The sequence below is a fragment of the Tachysurus fulvidraco genome, chromosome 2 (assembly GCF_022655615.1).
Source record: "Tachysurus fulvidraco isolate hzauxx_2018 chromosome 2, HZAU_PFXX_2.0, whole genome shotgun sequence".
NCBI lineage: Eukaryota > Metazoa > Chordata > Actinopteri > Siluriformes > Bagridae > Tachysurus > Tachysurus fulvidraco.
The window spans coordinates 41,383,323-41,403,033 of NC_062519.1; the positions used below are offsets into that span (position 1 = coordinate 41,383,323).

At 40.5% G+C, this 19,711-nt stretch overlaps 1 protein-coding gene across 6 annotated transcripts in view; it reads right to left on the reverse strand.

Annotated features, from left to right (window-relative positions):
* The window catches only part of tp53i11a (tumor protein p53 inducible protein 11a), a 30,493-nt gene that overhangs the window by 475 nt on the left and 10,307 nt on the right, over positions 1-19,711 (reverse strand). For 2 of the 6 annotated variants that reach the window (XM_027178476.2, XM_027178478.2), the window contains 6 exons: positions 16,412-16,593; positions 9,255-9,313; positions 8,981-9,029; positions 8,464-8,554; positions 4,852-4,953; positions 1-3,555 (listed from right to left, as the gene is read on the reverse strand). The exon at positions 1-3,555 is cut by the window's left edge and continues 79 nt beyond it. In XM_027178476.2, coding sequence (XP_027034277.1) covers positions 3,422-3,555; positions 4,852-4,953; positions 8,464-8,554; positions 8,981-9,029; positions 9,255-9,313; positions 16,412-16,540 — 564 coding nt within the window. In that variant the 5' untranslated portion in view covers positions 16,541-16,593 and the 3' untranslated portion in view covers positions 1-3,421. Of the gene's footprint in view, positions 3,556-4,851; positions 4,954-8,463; positions 8,555-8,980; positions 9,030-9,254; positions 9,314-16,411; positions 16,599-19,711 lie in introns of all 6 variants that reach the window. The other 4 variants (XM_027178474.2, XM_027178477.2, XM_027178475.2 and 1 more) reach the window with 3 other exon arrangements.

Below are 19,711 nucleotides of genomic sequence, written 5' to 3' on the forward strand. Positions count from 1 at the left end.
ATGCTCGTATGTACAGAGTTTTGTATTTTTTTTTTGGAAACGAAACACACAACGCAGTCGGGAGTGAAGGAGTCCGGTGACGGCCGTGTCGTTTTTGTGAAAGCTGTGCGACTGTACAACGCAAACTCAACACACAACAACCCAGAAATCTGGTTCCAAACAAAAAAAAAATAATAAAATAAATAAAGTCATGGTGAAAATTTTGGTTATTAAAGATCAGCAAACACATTGAGACAAATCGATTCCAGGGACGTGTTTGACGTCATGATCGCAGGAAACGTTTCAATCGAAGAACAGAAATGCTAATATCTACTGTACCATCACGCTAATTTAACCGAGCTGTTGATTCACACACAGATAAAGATCTGAAACACAATGAAACACCTCCGGGTTATCGGATTAAAGTCGACGTTATTTATACGCGGTTATAGTTATAAGATTTAACCTCTTTTCTTGTGACACCTAAATAAGAAACAGAAGTGCATTCGGTGAGCGTGGCTGTGGAGATAAAGACGCGTTCGCTAGAAATCAGTGTATAAACCGAAGCTTTTTTCTTCCTAAACTCCGTTCTGATATTCGTGACTAACGAGAACCGATTAATCTGAAAAAAGAGTGGAACGTTTATTCACCATATAACAAATATAACCCTTTTAATTTTATATTTCTAGTCAAAAAAAACCGAACAAACGCTCAGTTCTACACGAGCAGTGGGTTTTCGTACAGAAATGATATTAACACTGATGCAACAAGAATGACGGCGGTAAGAATTAGAGAAAGTGTTGATGAGGATTTTATTCGACGGCATGAACGACAAAGATGTTAAACGTTTTTCTTTCCGTTATTCGGTGAGTTAATAGAATAGGATAAATTTGTTAGTGCTACATTTGTACTGCTACACTACGACTACGAAGGACAAGTGTTTTATATGTTTACATCAACCAAAAAAACGAACGGACAAACAGCTCTATACTGATCCGTGCTCTACGTTAATCACTAAACACTCGTTAATGAGTAGAGATAAAATAAAGAAGGTAGAGAGTGTTTTCACTGGACGATTCAGAACCTTCGCTCTGGGTCTGAACGCCGCTCCGAGCTCGTGCTTTAAAACTACGCGTAACTGCGCGGAAGTGACGTAGTCTGAACGTTTTGGAGAACCGACCGCCATCTTTAAATCTAGAACGGTCGCCATGATGATCGATGTGATCCGTTCCACACCGGCGGATGAATGGGATCTATTTCACGTTAACGGATTCTAAATATTCTCCGTGTACCGTCAAAGGTAAGATGATAGTGGAAGTGGGCGGGGCTTGTAGAGTCAGTTAATATCGGAGAGTCTGAAACACCTACGGTGTGTTCTTCAGTCGCAATCTGTAACGTGTAATCTACTCTCGCCGGTCTCTCCTTTCAATCAGACAGACGCCGACTGATCGCGTGAGTTCGTGTATGCTGAAGAGGGCAGATAGCGCCCTTGTGTGCGAAGGCTAGCAGGTCTCGAGTCTACACACTGGATAACAAAAAGTACAGAGTTTAAACTACTATATACAAACCCCTTAGCGAAGCAAACTATTCAAAAATAACTCTCTAAAATGTTTTTTTTTTTCTCCTCACAAATATTATCAAATGAGATCATGATGAGGAAAACACCTCAAAAAGCCCTGAGCAGGAAATTCCCCTGCACTCCCAAACCCGTGGCTCCGTAATCTGAACGCCATCACAAGATGAAACTGAAAGCGTCCTGAGAGACCAGCTGCTACACGCATCGGATTTCGTTTTGGTCCTGACAGAAGAGCTACAGTAAACCGAATGTCGTGTCTAATCGTCTCACGAAGCGAAACCTCTCCGAGGCTGCTTTCACACTTGGACTCGCTCTGTAGATCAGATTGATCATTGTCTGTAAATAGATGAAATAAGGATTGGAGGAACTCTAGAGATGAGGAGGTTGTTTGTCTTGGCTGTAGCTGCTTCTCCTCATATCATCTCCTGACTGGTCAGAAGGTCCTGACTTGGTCCTGACACGTGGAAGCTCTACTGTGACCCAAAAAAAAACAAGAAAAAAAAAAACCTCAGCGTCATCAGCGTCTTCCAAAAGCAGCTGAGAGAACATGACTAACATGTGCTGAGGGCTAAGAATAAAAACAGCCAAGTGTAAAAACGGCCTTAATCGACTGAGCACGCGGAACAGCGTTATGCAATTTATTAAAAAAATAACAGAAAAAAAGGAAGTGATAAAGGATCGGTCTGCACAATGTAAAGCTTAGATTTGTTTCAGTCTCAGAAGATTAAAAAGAAAAAAAGAAAAAAAAAATAATTCCCTAATACTTGGTTACATCTGTTTTATTTAAAGTCAGTCAGGAAGCTGACACTTTTTTTTTTTTTTAAAGTTCCTGTAAGTTTTGGCCAATTTTCGCTGAATTGGATATAATTTAGCTAAGAGTGTGTGTTGTGGCTCACACTTTTAGTCCTCTGCCAACTAACGGCATTAGTTTTCAATAAAATGGAAAGGTTGCAGATTTTACGGGACGATCGAAGTGTTTCATAACGAAACTCTGGTTTCATAACGAAACTCTGACAGACGAACGGGAGTCCGAGTTGCGTTGGACGCAACGAGCGAACCTCAGAAGGCCGGTAATCGAATTTGGACGCAACTCGTTTTTTGTCACTACGTGAATTTTGCATCTACGTGAAATCAGGACTCTCGGATCGTTCGGATCGTCGGGAGTCTCGGATCATCGACTGACGTGAGGTAGCGATGCATCGCTGCGTTATATGCTGAATTCTTGGGTCGTACAGCTGCATGAAGCAGAACCAGAAGCAGAAGTAGGCCAGCAGTCTAGCGTCTAAGAGCTAATCCTAAAAACGGATCTTGCTCGGAGCCGAGGGACCGGAGAACCTCTTCAGAGCAAAGAAAAAAAAGAAGAAGAAGAAGAAAAAAAACTCACACACAATTTCTAAGACGGTTACCTCATCTAGAACTATTTTTATTCATAATTCACTGTAAATAAAACGGTCGTCACATCTGACGACTGAATAAGAAAACCTCGGCTGACTTCATACAAGATGGAGAAAAAAAAAAGAAGATTGTGTCATCGTTCTATACTGATACGTTCCTGTGTGTAATGTAGTATAACGATATTTTTATTTTATAGATATAAAGTTCTACACCTTCCGAAGCTTAGTTTAGACTCCAGTCTGAGGTTCACGTAGATGCAAAAAACATCAGGGTTAATGATCCGTGTAATTATAAAATAAACCAACATGACCAGAGTCACTGATCTTGTAAACACGTCAAGACAGATCAACCCTGTAATGTGCATTCGGTATTCACACACACACACACACACACACACACACACACACACACACACACACACACACACACACACACACGCGCACGCACGCACAGACGAGTCTCAGGTGCGTCTCAGATCTTCTTGGACCGACGGCTGATCTGACCGTAGTAAGACAGGGTGATGATGAGGAAGACGGCGTCGCTGAGGAGGAGCAGAGCAGCTCCGTTGGACAGCGTTCCCATTTCCAGGAGCGAGACCGACGTCACTGTGAAGACACGACTGGTTTTAGACACACGGCTCACGTGGCGAAAAGGAGAAGCCGAGTGAAAATGAAACACGTTCTGTAGCCGGAGTGCTGTGTGTATGTAGGTCAAGGCGTCGTTACGTCGCCTTCCTGTGATCGTAATAATGTGCAGCGGGCGTAATGTTTTCCTCTGTATGTGTATAAATCTGTTTGTGAAACTTTGTGTTACATAAAGATTTGATGAACATTTTCTTCCTGTAGGTGTTCTATCTTTACTGTATGCATGAAAAAATAAAAAATAATAATACAATGTGCAGAAGCAATTAACACTGAAAGCAGCAGAGGGCACTGTAATGCTGTCTGTTTAAAGAAAATAAGGAATAGTTTGTGTGTGTGAGAGTGAGTGTGTGTGTGAGAGAGAGAGACAGAGTGAGAGAGAGAGTGAGAGAGAGAGAGTGAGAGAGTGAGAGAGAGAGATAGACAGAGTGAGAGAGGGAGATTGAGAGAGAGACAGAGATAGACAGAGTGAGAGAGAGAGAGAGACAGAGATAGACAGAGTGAGAGAGAGTGAGAGAGATAGACAGAGTGAGAGAGAGAAAAAGAGAGAGAGAGTGTGTGTGTGTGTGAGAGAGAGAGTGAGAGAGACAGAGTGAGAGAGAAAAAGAGAGAGAGAGAGAGTGTGTGTGTGAGAGAGAGATAGACAGAGAGAGAGAAAGAGAGAGAGAGAGAGACTGAAGATTATGACTCATTATGACTCCTCTCAAAAACCTTTTCATAAATATTCATCACTATGTTAACGTGGTTACGATTAGGTTCTGGATGCTGATTGGTCAGAAGAGAGGGTGTTGCTTTATTTTCTACAACAGCAGCTCTGACTGTCTTGCAGCTGCAAGTCCCGACTTCATAAACGTGAACAATCTCGTTCTGATACGTTATCGTTTCCATAGCAACGGCTCGTTCGCAGGGGCTCGTCGGACGCCGGACGTTCTGCTAAAACAAACGGACGTTAAAAAGTGTCGGTGTTATGGAAGGAGTCTCCAGTGCAGAGCTGTGGAGGAAACGTGTGTTTGTAGCTGCTAGAATGCTGCTGCTGATGTTTTAATGACAGCGGATGTAAGTACGAACGGATAATACGTAAGTACGAACGGATAAAAAGATGTAAGTACGAACGGATAAAACTCTGTCTTCAGTTTCCTGCTACGTCACATCGCACCACACCGTCGCTGATTATTTTCTTATTACAGCACGACACGGTGTGTGTTACTCCTTATATAAGTGTGTAAAATGGATGCTGAGGAGTGAAGGACCGCGTCTTACCGAGGAACTGAACACCCAGGTAACAGGCTTCAGTGAGTAGAGTCCACTGGATGATGACCTTCTCTGCCGTGTAGAGGCCGTTCCACAGGATTAACGAGATACCTGTAGAGAAAAAAGTCAAACATGTCAAACACGGCTGAGTTTCAAACACTGATCTCTGATTACTACATCGTCAAGTAGCTCATCACACACGCAGGCTTCAGACTGGAAGCTGGAGCTTTAGATGCGTGGACTTTTTGATGATCTAACCCACGGGCTGAGGAACTCATAGAGAACCCCTCTGATCTCCTCCCATAACCACGAATATTTAGAACACTGAGACCAGCTGCTGCTTCTCTGCTGACTCCCATAAACCATCTAGCACTAAGATGATCTCTGACCCTGAACGTCTCACTCTGTGCCGCTCTGTCCGGCCTTCATGTGATCCGTGTGCATCGTGCTTTGTGCCCGCTATGTAATAAAGATCATCTGAGCTGCCCCAGGAGTCGAGATTCATGCAGGGATGGTTATATAATGCAAGCATGCCCAGGCTGGAAAAATTAACCCCTTCATGCATGAAGTCCTGAAAAAAAACATCTGCAAATATGAATTATGTTCCAAAAACGGATTAATCGATTAATAAGAAACGTGTCAAGGAAAAAAAATCACGAGTGAATAAAGAGACTATTCCTGAAAAAAAAAAAACAACAACTCCAAAATGACTGTAAACTGTATTATCGCTAAATGTTGTTAAAGGATATCCCTTACTGGTGCTTTGGAATTTAAAAAATAATCTTTAATTTTTGGTGTTCAATTAAAAAAAAAGATCTGCTGAGATAAAGACGACAAAAAAAAAATATAATAAAAACAGCACCAAAAAAAAACAGCTTCAGTGTTGATTGGAGTGCGGAGCAGAAATAATTATGTTTTTTTAATTTATATATATATATATATATATATATATATATATATATATATATATATATATATATATATATATAATTAAAATAAAATAAAATTAAATTAATTAAAATAAAAATATATATATATTCATTTGGAAATTTTCACATTTACTAATTTTTGTTTTGTAAGGATTTATTTTTATTGTGTTTCCATTTCAAATTTTATGAATATATATATATCTCCTAAATATACCTTTTATCATGGACACTGCGGGAAATGAAAGGGTTAAAGAAGCAAGTTGTGCACATGTTGAAACCTGCTGAGTCTCAGCTAAAAATGTGCACGTAATCCCATTAGTGCTCGATTCTGCATGTGCACCCTGAGGAAGGAGAAAATCTAAACAGATGAGAAGAAAATGTACTGCACCTCCCTCTCTCTCTCTGTCTGTCTCTCTCTCTCTCTGTGTCTCTAGCTTTATCTTTCTCTGGCTGTGTCTCTTTCTCTCTCTTGCTGTCTCCCTCTCGAGCAGTCTCTCCCTCTCTCCCTCGCTGTGTCTCTCTCTCTTTCCCTCTGTCTGTCTCCGTCTTTCTATGGCTGTCTCTTTCTCTCTCTGGATGTCTCCCCCTCTAGCCCCCCCCCCCTAACTGTCTCTCTCTCTCTCTCGCTCTATGGCTGTGTCTCTTTCTCTGGCTGTGTCTCTCTCTGTGTCTCTTTCCCTCCGTCTCTCTTGCCTGCTCTCTCTCCCTCTGTCTCTCTCTCGCTCTCTGGCTGTCTCTCACTCTCTGTCTCTCTTTCCTGACTGTGTTTCTGTCTCAATCTATGTGTGTGAGTGTGTGTATGTGAGAGACTTGTTTTTCTAATCAGCTCTCAAGTTTATACTTGCAGGAAATATTCACCCCCTATTTCCAAAACACTGTAATCTTCTGCACTGTTACTGGACGTCCTGCAGGGTTTGATTACTGCTGCCTCCTGAAAATGACCCGGGAATAGTGGGGGGTGGAGGGTGGGGGCTGCTGCTGTTATTAAACCCGCTGCTTCGACTCGGCTCTGCGTGAGATCTCGCAGGAACCGTACAGAGTTCATCCATTTTTAAAACTTGCAGGCTTTCAAATATTTATACCGCTCAGAATCTGTCATTCATTCAGCAGAGAAAATCGATGAAAGAAATAAAACGGGGCGTCTCTCGTCTCGTCTCGTCTCGTCTCGTCTTACGAGGCCTGGAAATATTTGGCGTGAAGCCGCAGCCCAGCGAGAGGTAACGAGACGAGATGGCATTCTGCTGTCACTCGCGTAAATAGTGTGAGCAGCGTCAGAGGCTGTCACACTGTCACAGAGCAGGAGTGAGGGAGGACAATAATAAAGCAGCAACACGGAGCTGACGTTCGGAGAAACTGACAGGAAAGCAGCAGGAAGTGAATAAGAAGAGAATAAACACGTGACGGCATTTAACCAGGAAAATAACATAACAACTGTTCAACATTTTAAAGAAATTAACATCTGTCTTGCCATCCACCTGTTTATCCATCTATTGCTTTACCCATCCCTCAGTCTGTCCATCCATCTATCCATCCATACATCTGTCCATCCATCCACCCATGCATTCACCTATCCATCTATATATCCATTCACCCTTCTGTCCACCCATCCATCCATCCATCCACCCATTTATCCATCTATCCGTCCATCCACCCATCCATTCACCTATCCATCTAAATATCCATTCACCCATCTATCCATCCGTCCAGCCATCCACCCATCCATTCACCTATCCATCTATATATCCATCCACCCATCTATCCATTCACCTATCCACCCATCTATCCGTCCATCCATTCACCTATCTATCTAAATATCCATTCACCCATTTATCCAGCCATCCATCTGTCCATCCATCCACCCATCTATCCATTCACCTATCCACCCATCCACCCATCTATCCATCTGTCTGTCCATCCACCCATCAATCTAAATATCCATTCACCCATCTCTCCATCTGTCCAGCCATCCATCTGTCCATCCATCCACCCATCCATTCACCTACCCATCTATATATCCATCCACCCATCTATCCATTCACCTATGCATCTATATATCCATCCACCCATCTATCCATTCACCTATCCATCCATGCATCCATCCACCCATCTATCTGTCCATCCACCCATCCATCTAAATATCTATTCACCCATCTATCCACCCATCCATCCATCTATCTATCCATCCAGCCAGCTACCTATCCACTTATCTCTCCATATATCCATCTACCTATCCATCCATCCTTCCATCGATTCATCAATCCATCAATCGATCTATCCATCCCAGGAACAGATTATCTATCCACCCATCCATCCATCCATCTATCTATCCATCCAGCCAGCTACCTATCCACTTATCTCTCCATATATCCATCTACCTATCCATCCATCCTTCCATCGATTCATCAATCCATCAATCGATCTATCCATCCCAGGAACAGATTATTACACAGGCCCACATCTGCTCCAGCTCATCCGTGATCTCAGGTTCCTCTCAGGTCAGCATGAGGGGGATTTCAGTATGAGGATCTCATCGTTCTCACCTTGTCATTTTCTCAGCGTTTCGCTGAGCAGCAGCAAATTTGTCAAAATATGAGCCTCAATCTGTTCAACACCAACATCACCCAGCAGAGATCCTGTTAGAATCGCATCATAATCAGATGCAGTGGTTTGAATAGAAAAGCCCTGGACCTACTCAGAAGAGCTCCTCCGTAGAGTCTGATGGAGATCCTGGTGGTGCTGAGCTCAAAGACCATCTGGTAGAGTTGGCTGGGGAAAGCCAGGGCCTGAAAGAGCGACAAACACACAGTACAGAACGCATCACAAGTCAGGGTTCGTATAGGACAAGCAGAATGTTATTTATTTATTTGTCCAACAACAGACGCCGATATTTTAATAAAACTACAGACACCACGTTTTAAAATGAAATCATTTCATTCGCCCAGCGTGATAGACGTCGTGATCATCGACCGTCACGAGCCTGGGGAGGGTTTTCTTTTCGGGGTGCGAGCCGAGCGACAGCGAGAAAACAGACAGGGAGGTGACTTTTTCTTTTTCTTTTTCCACCTTCATCGATCTGCCATTTTGTTTGCTATGTTTTTTTAACAGGATCAAAGATGGCGAATGCAGAGGAGAACAAAAATGTCCTCATTTCAGTCCTCAAACTTCTGAACGTGTTCAAACGATCCAGAATTTAAACCGGAATCACTCACCGCTAAAGCCGTAGCTGTGAACAGAATGGCCGAGACGAAGATCCAGAGTCTGTAATGAGAAACACTGTGTGTTTAATAAACAAACAAACAAACAAACAAATAAATAAATACATATATACATGGCATGCTATTTCAAGATTGTCAACTCTCACCCTGTGTCTCTCAGTCTCTCTCACACACATACACACACACACACACACACACACACACACACACACACACACACACAATCTTGAGTTTAAAGTCATGTAAACTCAGTTTAACTGCAGCTTACCGGAGGCCGATGGGTTCTCGTACAGCAAACTTAATTTCGTTACCCAACATCTGACTGATCTGTGAAAAAAAAAACATCATTTTATCATCATCATCATCATCGTCGTGTTTGTTGTATAAATTTTATTTCAAGTGACTTAAAGGGACCTTAAATTTTTGGACTTTAATCTACATACTATGATAGTTAATAACAAAGCAATAACAGAATTTATATTTAAACAATAATAAGTGAAAACTCTCGGTCAGATAAGTATTCACGCCCTCGGCCGGATGTATAGTCATAATTCTAAAAATGAATAAAAATTAAAAATATTTTTTCCATAATTTTTTAATCATTCATATTCATAACAGTATCCCAGAAATGAAGGTGCGAATAAAGTTGTAAATATTTTGTAAATAATGTAAATAATGTTTTATATACATTTAAAAAAAACAAAACAGTGAAAAACTTTATTTTTTATTTATAGAAAATAAAAAGCTGCATCCTGTTAATTTTATGAGTCACAATAATAGAATAAAAGAAAATGAGTAAATAAAAGAAAAGAAACGAAATCACGACGAAATCAATCCGAATATCACATCCAGTCACGCAGCTCTAATGAGATTATTATTTTGTTTTGTAGAGTTTCTATGTAGGAATCAGGAGCATGACACACACAAGCTGGCAGTAAAAAAAAAACACACTGCTGAGATAAAGACGAGAAAAAAAAAAATAACAAAAACAACACCAAAGAAAAAAAATCCCCAGGATGTGACCACAAAGGTGTCGCTCGCTGCAGGCGGTTTGTGTAAAAGCACGAACAGCAGCGTCGCCTTCGATAATCAGACGAGTTCGGATCGGAGATAAGACCGTATCACATCCAGATCTGCTCTTGTACAGTGTTAATGTGATTGTGCTAAATCTTTTACTTTGTACACAAAAGAATTCTGATAAATATCTTTTTAATTAAAGATAAATAAAAGATAATCGTTAAACTTTTTTTGAATTTGTTTTTGCTGCCGGTTTGTTCACAAACCATCAATATAAATCATTGATATAAATAAATAAATAAATAAATAAATAAATAAATAAATAAATAAATAAATAAATAGAATTTAATGAGCATCCAGGTTTACACCAAACTTATTAAATTTATTTTTTTAGAACTCATCTATTCATTTATTTATTTAATTTATTTATATCGATGATTTATCAAGTTCAACTTGACTTGAACTTGATAAATCATGGATAGAAATAAATGAATAAAAAATTCTCCAAAAAAAAAAATTTTGGCACAAAAAAAAACATCTTCCAAAAAAAAAAACCCATATAAATTTAGCAGAGACAAAAATCAACAAATAAAAAAAATTGATCAGAGAAAAATTGTGGGGGAAAAAATGAATAAACGTTTGTTATAAACGTTTTTTTCCCCTCCCCTGAATTTAGCAGGAAAAGTTGCTGTAAATGTAAATGCATTTTAAAGTCAGCTTCTCAGAGATGAGATGAGATGAGATGAGGCTGGTATTTCAAGGTTGGATCTGATGAATACAGAGTGGGATCCTGCTTCCTCTGGGGAGGATAATGCTGCACGGAGGAATGGTGAGATGATCCTGTGATCATGATTCAGATGAATAATTCACATGTGGAGAAGATGTACACAGTCTTACTGAGTAAACACACAAACAAAACCACAGCATGTTGATTTCCCCGAGCAGAGTGTAGTGAAGCTCGAGCCGTGTGGAACGTCTGCTAAACGTTCCGAACGATTTCCTGAAACTTTTAAGATGTTTTCATAAGTGGAGCATCTTCTTCAGAAGGAAGGGAATCTAACACACAGGAAGTACGTCGTTACCCGGTGACGCTTTGACTGTTCAGATTCGCTAACGTCCTGACATCGAGTGTGGGGGGGAAAAAGCCTGGACTGAGAGGCGACGCAGGCGTCTGTTTGTTTGTTGAGAAATGGAAGAAGGTTAAAAAGCCAGTTATGGAGTCTGAACGTGTGAGCTTACATCTAGAGACATGGATGAAATGCACTTGTCTGTCTGTCTGTCTGTCCATCCATCTATTTTTTTGTCTGTCTGTCCATCCATCATGTTTTTGTCTGTATGTCTGTCTGTCTGTCTGCCCATCCATCTTTTTTTGTCTGTCTGTCTGTTCATCCATCTTTTTTTTCGTCTGGATGGATGGATAGATAGATAGATATCTAACTTTCTATCAGTCAATCCGTCCATTCATCCTCCCATCCATTGGTCCATCCATTGGTCCGTCCCTTCAGTTCATCCATCCATCTGTCTTTCCTTCATCATGGATCTTAAATAAACTTCTCCTTATAGACAGATTTAATGACAGCTCTTGGGGTCCTGACACTTTTTTTTGTATTATTTTGGATCGAGAATGAACCTTAATCTCTGTAGAGAATAAATAAACCTCTGACCAAACTTTTTCAAGGTCTATTTTTAAAGTAACACAAATGTGGTTGTCATTTTGTTCAGAAACCTTAAAACGACGCATCGTTAAGTTTTGTGTCCCAGCTTCACGCCCGTAAGATTTCAGCATATGAATTAAAAAAGAAATAAAATAAAAATTCTCAGACTAATGAATTTTATTTAGAGAAGGATTGTTTACATTTTAGAAGACACGAGTAAAAAAAGTGCTACGAGCAAACGGACAGAAAGGTAAACGGATAAAACCTTCGAACAAACGCGTTGAGTTCATACATCTGCACTTAGGATTAAAGATTAACCAGCATCCTGATGCTGCGATCCTTTATTATTTTCTGGCGAACTCTGAGCTGCGTTAAAAGCTCCAATTACTGCAGCCACGTCTCAAAGCCGCATTAAACCGTAAGAGTGAAGGACTGCTGCGTCGACGTCGGGCTCGGATAAAGAGAAGCCTAAAAGCTTTCTCTTATGTAAAGACCAAGTGGAGAAGTTAAGAGGGGCTGATTGGAGGAGAAGAAGAATTACACGAGGATTGAAGAGGTTTTAACGGAGCTGCGAGCGGGAAACTCCGAGCCGCCTGCTCACAGAAAAATAAATAAAAGAAATGAAGAGATGTGGAAGTGACGTGTGTTTTATTTTAATGCAATCAAGTGTGGCCGATGATGATGACGGAAAGTATGACAGGATTCCTTCTTCACATACACAGGGGTGGTGTTGAGGATATTTCAGGATGATGAACGTGAGTGCTCCCTCGTGTTCGTCTAGTGGGTGAGTGTTGATGGAGCTTTGCAGAAAAGTTAAAATTAGAGACGGCTCGCTGTTAAACTCGGTCACGGCAACGTCATCCGAAGGCGACGGAAAATGCTTGATTTTATCTTTCTTTAATAACATGGCCCAAGACTAGCAATCAATCAATCAATCAATCAATCAATCAATCAATTAAACAAACAAACAAACAAACAAACAAATAGCGCTTCGTGTAGGTGTGTCGTCCTCGTGTGTCACAGGACACAAAAAGTATTAGTGAGTTTAATCATTTTCGGTCTTAATCATACTTATTGCTGATTGCTCAGATTCTCATCGTCATAATAAGAGTGGGATTATAAATCATTATAAACACTGAGAGTGGGATTATAAATCAATATAAACACAGAGTGGGATTATAAATCATTATAAAACACTGAGAATGGGTTTAATAATCATTATAAACATCAGAGAGTGGGATTATAAATCATTATAAACATCAGAGAGTGGGATTATAAATCATTATAAACATCAGAGAGTGGGATTGTAAATCATTATAAACACTGAAGGTGGGTTTATTAAATCATTATAAACACTGAATGTGGGATTATAAATCATTATAAACACAGAGTTGGATTATAAATCATTATAAACACTGAATGTGGGATTATAAATCATTATAAACACAGAGTTGGATTATAAATCATTATAAACACTGAATGTGTGATTATAAATCATTACAATTCTAGAAGAGTAATCATCTGGTGAATAAAATCCTTCTATTCGAGTTTTTTCGTTCCTTTATTTAGCGTCTGGAAGATTTTTGGAATCCGTACCTTATTATCGTTCTACGCTCATTCGGAATCGAGACACGAGTCACTTAAACACGACTTACCAAGGACAAATTCAACAATCGTACGGCGTTAAGCACACATTACAGCTACTTACAGAGAAACGCTACTAAAGTGTTTCCTCTAATCAGGACGTCTGATCGCTTACAGATCGGCAGAGCCGGTTCTCCAGCAGCACAAAAAGTGCTTTAGGGCAAATGTAGAAATGCCACACTGTAATCACTTCTGCAAAAATACTCTAGTGTTTCATACTAATGTGCTCACGCTGAGATTAGGACAGATAAGACTGTAGTTTGTGCACTTAAATGCTTCCCACGTGGTTTCCCATGATGCAAAAACGTTCCGGGCGACAAAATGTCATAATCTCACTGTAATATACTGTATATATCACTTCTGTTATTCCTGTAGGGTCACTGCTTTCTTAAACTGGAAGAAGAAAAAGAAAAAGAGAAAACAGGAAAGCTGAAGAGATCAACACTGTTTTGAAATCTTTACTGCTGATAATAGTCAAGTGTTCATTTCCATCTGAAGCTCCAGACGAAGCATGAAGCTGATCATGAAACCAGGTGAGATTTACCGTGGAAATGCTCCAGCTGCGTTGGGTTTGTAGGATCTTTTTTTATTGATTTTAAAATATATAAATAAATATATAAAGTAAAGTTTGAGACCTCCGGGATTTCAATGCGGTTTATTGCGATCGTTGTGACTGAAAAAAAAGTACTTAATTTTGCTCCGTATATTTTTGTTACGCAGCGTTTGTTTAATTATTCTTTAATTTCTGCAATTGAAAAAAATGGTGAAATCCTGGAGCGACAGGAAATCGAAGACCTGACACGTACATGAGCTCACAGATACCTACGATTGGCTAGAGTCACTATGATTGACAGGTGGAGACCAAGTCTGCCCCTCCCACCAGAAAGCAAAGACTATTTTGCTGTCTTGTCTCCCGTCAATGGATTGCGCAGGTTTGAACTCCGAGGCCTGTATTCATGAAAGATTCTATGAAATAGAGGAGTTCTTCATAAAGCATCTTAAACCTTAAAGAGCTCATAAGGTCAAAAAGTGTTTTTGAGGAGGACTTTTAAAGGTGGGGGGCACAATGTTTGAGAAATGTAGCCAGTGAGCAGAAAGAGGCGTGTCCTGTCGATAGTGTTCAGTGCGCATGTGACATTAGCAGAAAGCGGTTTTAACGTTGACATGGAGGATAAAAACAAAGAAAGAAAGAAGAAACTCCTGAGCTAAACGCTGTTACTACACAAATAACACCTCTTTTCTATCGTAGTAATGTAGAGAAGCAGCTACAACCGCGTTTTGTGTAGTAACAGCGTTTAGCTCAGGAGTTATTGACTCGGGAAACTCTGTGAATATGTGGCCGACTTTACTTAAGACGCCGAGGCGCTTTTTTCCTTCTCGATAGGTGAGTAACGTTGGTTTTGCTTTGTTACACAGAACTAATATATGCCTTTGTCCTTTACATCATTATGCTTGTGTGGCATTTTTGCTTGTTTGTTTATCTACAATCGTATTGTTCTTCCCTTCAGCTATGATAAAGTTGTCTGGGTTACGCATGTATGTGTGGGTGGAGCTATTGATACAGAGGTGGGGCCCATTTGGGTTGGGGGCGTGTTTTTTTTGGTGATTTCAACATTGGCTTTCAAACAACAGAGACCCCACCTTTAAGAGGTTTAAGAGTTCTTTATCACAGGAGAAAATGTCTAGAAGGTGAAGAGGGAGGCGAAATATGTTCTATACAATGTTTAATAATTATAGAGTTAATAAGAAATGTGAGATCAAAAGGTGTGTGTATAGTAAGAGTTTACCAAAAGGTGTGTGTATAGTAAGAATTTACCAAATGGTGTGTGTGTATAGTAAGAGTTTACCAAAAGGTGTGTGTATAGTAAGAGTTTACCAAAAGGTGTGTGTATAGTAAGAGTTTACCAAAAGGTGTGTGTATAGTAAGAGTTTACCAAAAGGTGTGTGTATAGTAAGAGTTTACCAAAAGGTGTGTGTATAGTAAGAGTTTACCAAAAGGTGTGTGTATAGTAAGAGTTTACCAAAAGGTGTGTGTATAGTAAGAGTTTAACCGATAAAGATTAAATGTTCAGTTAATTAAAGGCGGATGAGAGAAAGTGCTGGGACTGACAGGAAGTAGACAAAAACACTATAAAAATGCAACAAAAACCACTTAAATTTCCTGCTGAGGTAACGGCTGATTTCCTGTGTGAATGAATCATTTGAAGAGTGAGAGATAGAGAGAAAGAGAGGGAGAGAGAAAGAGAGAGAAGGGTGGGGGGAGAGAAACAGTGTACGAAACAATGTACGAGAGACCATGCCAATAAAGACTGTTGAAATTGAGAGAGAGAGAGATAAGGGAGGGAGAGAGAGCAAGAGAGAGCAAGAGAGAGAGAGAGAGAGAGAGAGAGAGAGAGAGAGAGAGAGAGCGAGAGAGGGAGAAGGAGAGCGAGAGAGAGAGTGTGAGTGAGTAAGAGGGACGAGGAGAGAGAGAGAGACAGAGAGAGAGAGTGAGAGAGAGAGAGAGAGGGAGAAGGAGAGCGAGAGAGAGAGTGTGAGTGAGTAAGAGGGATGAGGAGAGAGAGAGAGAGAGACAGAGAGAGAGAGTGATAACTCGTTTTCCTTCATCTTATTATTAAAAGGTAGCGATTTATACACAGACAGGAGTTTAACAAGAGGCCGAGCGACAGGAGCTTTAATGGCTTCTCCCTTTGATTCGAGCCGCACACAGTCTGGAGTCTGATGACGTACAGGACAAAACTCATAGTCTGCTTCTGAATACAGTGTGTTTCATGTTGACCTTCATGTCATGTCAGTCACAGGGGCTCTCACTGGACACATGGACACCGAGAGACACTTATTGATTTCATCTAATAAGACTGGAGGGGCGTGTGTGTTGGGGGGAGGGGGTCTTTGGGGTTTGCTGTGTGTACTAAGATTAAAGTATTGGCACCCCGGGCTAGGAGAGGTGTTGCTTTTTAAACCTGAAAATATTAATTCATTCACTGATGAAAGAAAGAAAGAAAGAAAGAAAGAAAGAAAGAAAGAAAGAAAGAAAGAAAGAAAGAAAGAAAGAAAGAAAGAAAGAAAGAAAGAGAGTTTTGAGCGTTTCCTGTTTGGTTTTCTTTACCTTTGATCTGTGAACTTCTCCATCATCATCCTCTCCTCCAACACCCAGGATTTTCCGAGTCTTGAGGCGGCTCACTAAATCGGTCTGACTGTGCTTCTTCATCAGCGGAGGATGATTCTTAGAGGACATGGTGGAGAGGAAGAGGAGGAAGAGGTAGACGAAGAGCTGGACGCTCCGCTCGGCTGTACTTTGTAACAGTGTCAGAAAGAAAGTCAGAATTAATTGATTTAATTGATATAAATAAATTTATTTCATGAAAACATCAATAAATACTCAATAACGATCCTGTAAATATTGTCAACTTGGAGCAAAGATGTTCTGGAATAAACAGACTGTGTTTATAGTCAGACGATAAACAGACAGAAATCTGTTCCAAAAGAACAGTAGATGATTTCAGCCTCTGTGTTTTATATGAATGATTTTCTTTATATTTTTGGTAAATTTGGACTGGAAGAAATTAATGCAGAAAAAAATAAATGTAGGAACGGACCACAGTTATTGTGTGAGTCACAGACACCTTAGTGTGTGTGCGAGGGAGTCACAGACACCTTAGTGTGTGTGCGAGGGAGTCACAGACACCTTAGTGTGTGTGAGGGAGTCACAGACACCTTAGTGTGTGTGAGGGAGTCACAGACACCTTAGTGTGTGTGAGGGAATCACAGACACCTTAGTGTGTGTGAGGGAGTCACAGACACCTTCGTGTGTGTGAGAGAGTCACAGACACCTTAGTGTGTGTGAGGGAGTCACAGACACCTTCGTGTGTGTGAGAGAGTCACAGACACCTTCGTGTGTGTGAGAGAGTCACAGACAACTGTGCGTGTGAGAGAGTTACAGACACCTTAGTGTGTGTGAGGGAATCACAGACACCTTAGTGTGTGTGAGGGAGTCACAGACACCTTAGTGTGTGTGAGGGAGTCACAGACACCTTAGTGTGCGAGTGAGTCACAGACACCTTAGTGTGTGTGAGGGAGTCACAGACACCTTAGTGTGTGTGAGGGAGTCACAGACACCTTAGTGTGTGTGAGGGAGTCACAGACACCTTAGTGTGTGTGAGGGAGTCACAGACACCTTAGTGTGTGTGAGGGAGTCACAGACACCTTAGTGTGTGTGAGGGAGTCACAGACACCTTCGTGTGTGTGAGGGAGTCACAGACACCTTCGTGTGTGTGAGGGAGTCACAGACACCTTCGTGTGTGTGAGGGAGTCACAGACACCTTCGTGTGTGTGAGGGAGTCACAGACACCTTAGTGTGTGTGAGGGAGTCACAGACACCTTCGTGTGTGTGAGGGAGTCACAGACACCTTCGTGTGTGCGAGTGAGTCACAGACACCTGTGTGTGTGCGAGGGAGTCACAGACACCTTAGTGTGTGTGTGCAAGGGAGTCACAGACACCTTAGTGTGTGTGAAGGAGTCACAGACACCTTAGTGTGTGCGAGGGAGTCACAGACAACTGTGCGTGTGCGAGGGAGTTACAGACACCTTAGTGTGTGTGCAAGGGAGTCACAGACACCTTAGTGTGTGTGCAAGGGAGTCACAGACACCTTAGTGTGTGTGAAGGAGTCACAGACACCTTCGTGTGTGTGAGGGAGTCACAGACACCTTCGTGTGTGCGAGGGAGTCACAGACACCTTCGTGTGTGCGAGTGAGTCACAGACACCTGTGTGTGCGAGGGAGTCACAGACACCTTAGTGTGTGTGAAGGAGTCACAGACACCTTAGTGTGTGCGAGGGAGTCACAGACAACTGTGCGTGTGCGAGGGAGTCACAGACACCTTAGTGTGTGTGAAGGAGTCACAGACACCTTAGTGTGTGCGAGGGAGTCACAGACAACTGTGCGTGTGCGAGGGAGTTACAGACACCTTAGTGTGTGTGCAAGGGAGTCACAGACACCTTAGTGTGCGAGTGAGTCACAGACACCTTAGTGTGTGTGAGGGAGTCACAGACACCTTAGTGTGTGAGGGAATCACAGACACCTTAGTGTGCGAGTGAGTCATAGTGCACCTTAGTGTGCGTGAGGGATTATTAAAATAAATTATTCTCTGGAAGAAGAAAAGTTACAGAGCTCGAGATGTCCAGCAATGATAACAGATCTGATAACACATCTGCATTGCGATGGTGTGTGTGTGTGTGTGTGTGTGTGTGTGTGTGTGTGTGTGTGTGTGTGTGTGTGTGTGTGTGTGTGTGTAAATTCCTTTTACTGTGAGAATAGAGCATTATTTACTGGATAACTACACAGTGGGCGAGTCTTCTCATGCAAAACAGCAGAAATATGAGAACAAATAATTCACGATTCGCAGCAAAAGGAAAAAAGAGGCCTTTATGCTGCAGTGTGTATAAGAGAAAGGTCTGTTGGCTGAAATGTGTCATGGCTTTGACTCTCGCTCTCAGACGCCTCTGAGCCGGCCAGACAGAGTGACGGGACATTCACCAGAAACACAACGACTCAATGTTCACACACAATGGGCTTGTAGATGCACATGGAAAAGAATCATGTAAAAGAAAAAAAAATTTAAATAAAAATTAAAAGCTTAAAAACGAATTTAATGCTCGACGAAATCAAAAGCTTCTCAAAGGTCGAGTTCATAGACTTGAAATTTTACAGCAACAAATAAAAAACTGGTAAAAAAAAAAAAAAGTCAAACTTATTTTGCAGGGATTTCTTTCAACAACAAAAAAAACTTTAATAGGAACATGAGTGCAATTTTCTAAAATCAGCCAATCACATGGCAGCAGAAATAATAATAATAATAAATAATAATAATAAATAATAACAAAAAATAAAAACAAAAAAAAATATTTTTTATTAAGCCCTTTTTTGTTCACTTTTGTGTAGTGAAAACATTTTCTTCGCTTTTTCTTCCTTTGAGTTAAATAACATTTTGTATTTTCTCTTTTTTTTTATTATTATTTTATTTCTCCCTACTTTTCAATGTTTATTTTTGTTGCTTATTTATATACAGAACCACTGGATTTGTTCTGATTTTGTGAAATGCCTTCAGGTATCAAGATACAATAAATTCGGCTAAAATATTATTTACCCGGCACTGATTTTATTTACATTTTTCCTGCTTTTGAGCTAAATATTTTATTTCTCCTCTTTTTCTATTATAGATTTTTCTAAACAAATTTTTTGAGCCATTTAGTATTAAATCTTAATTTCTTTTTTAAATCTGCTTTTTGGTGTCATTTTTTAAAATCACTTTTTATAATATTTAATAAATACGTTTATTTATGCAATACATTATAAATAAATCTTTTAACGTTTAATAATAAATAAATAAAAAATATCAAAGCCGCTCTTT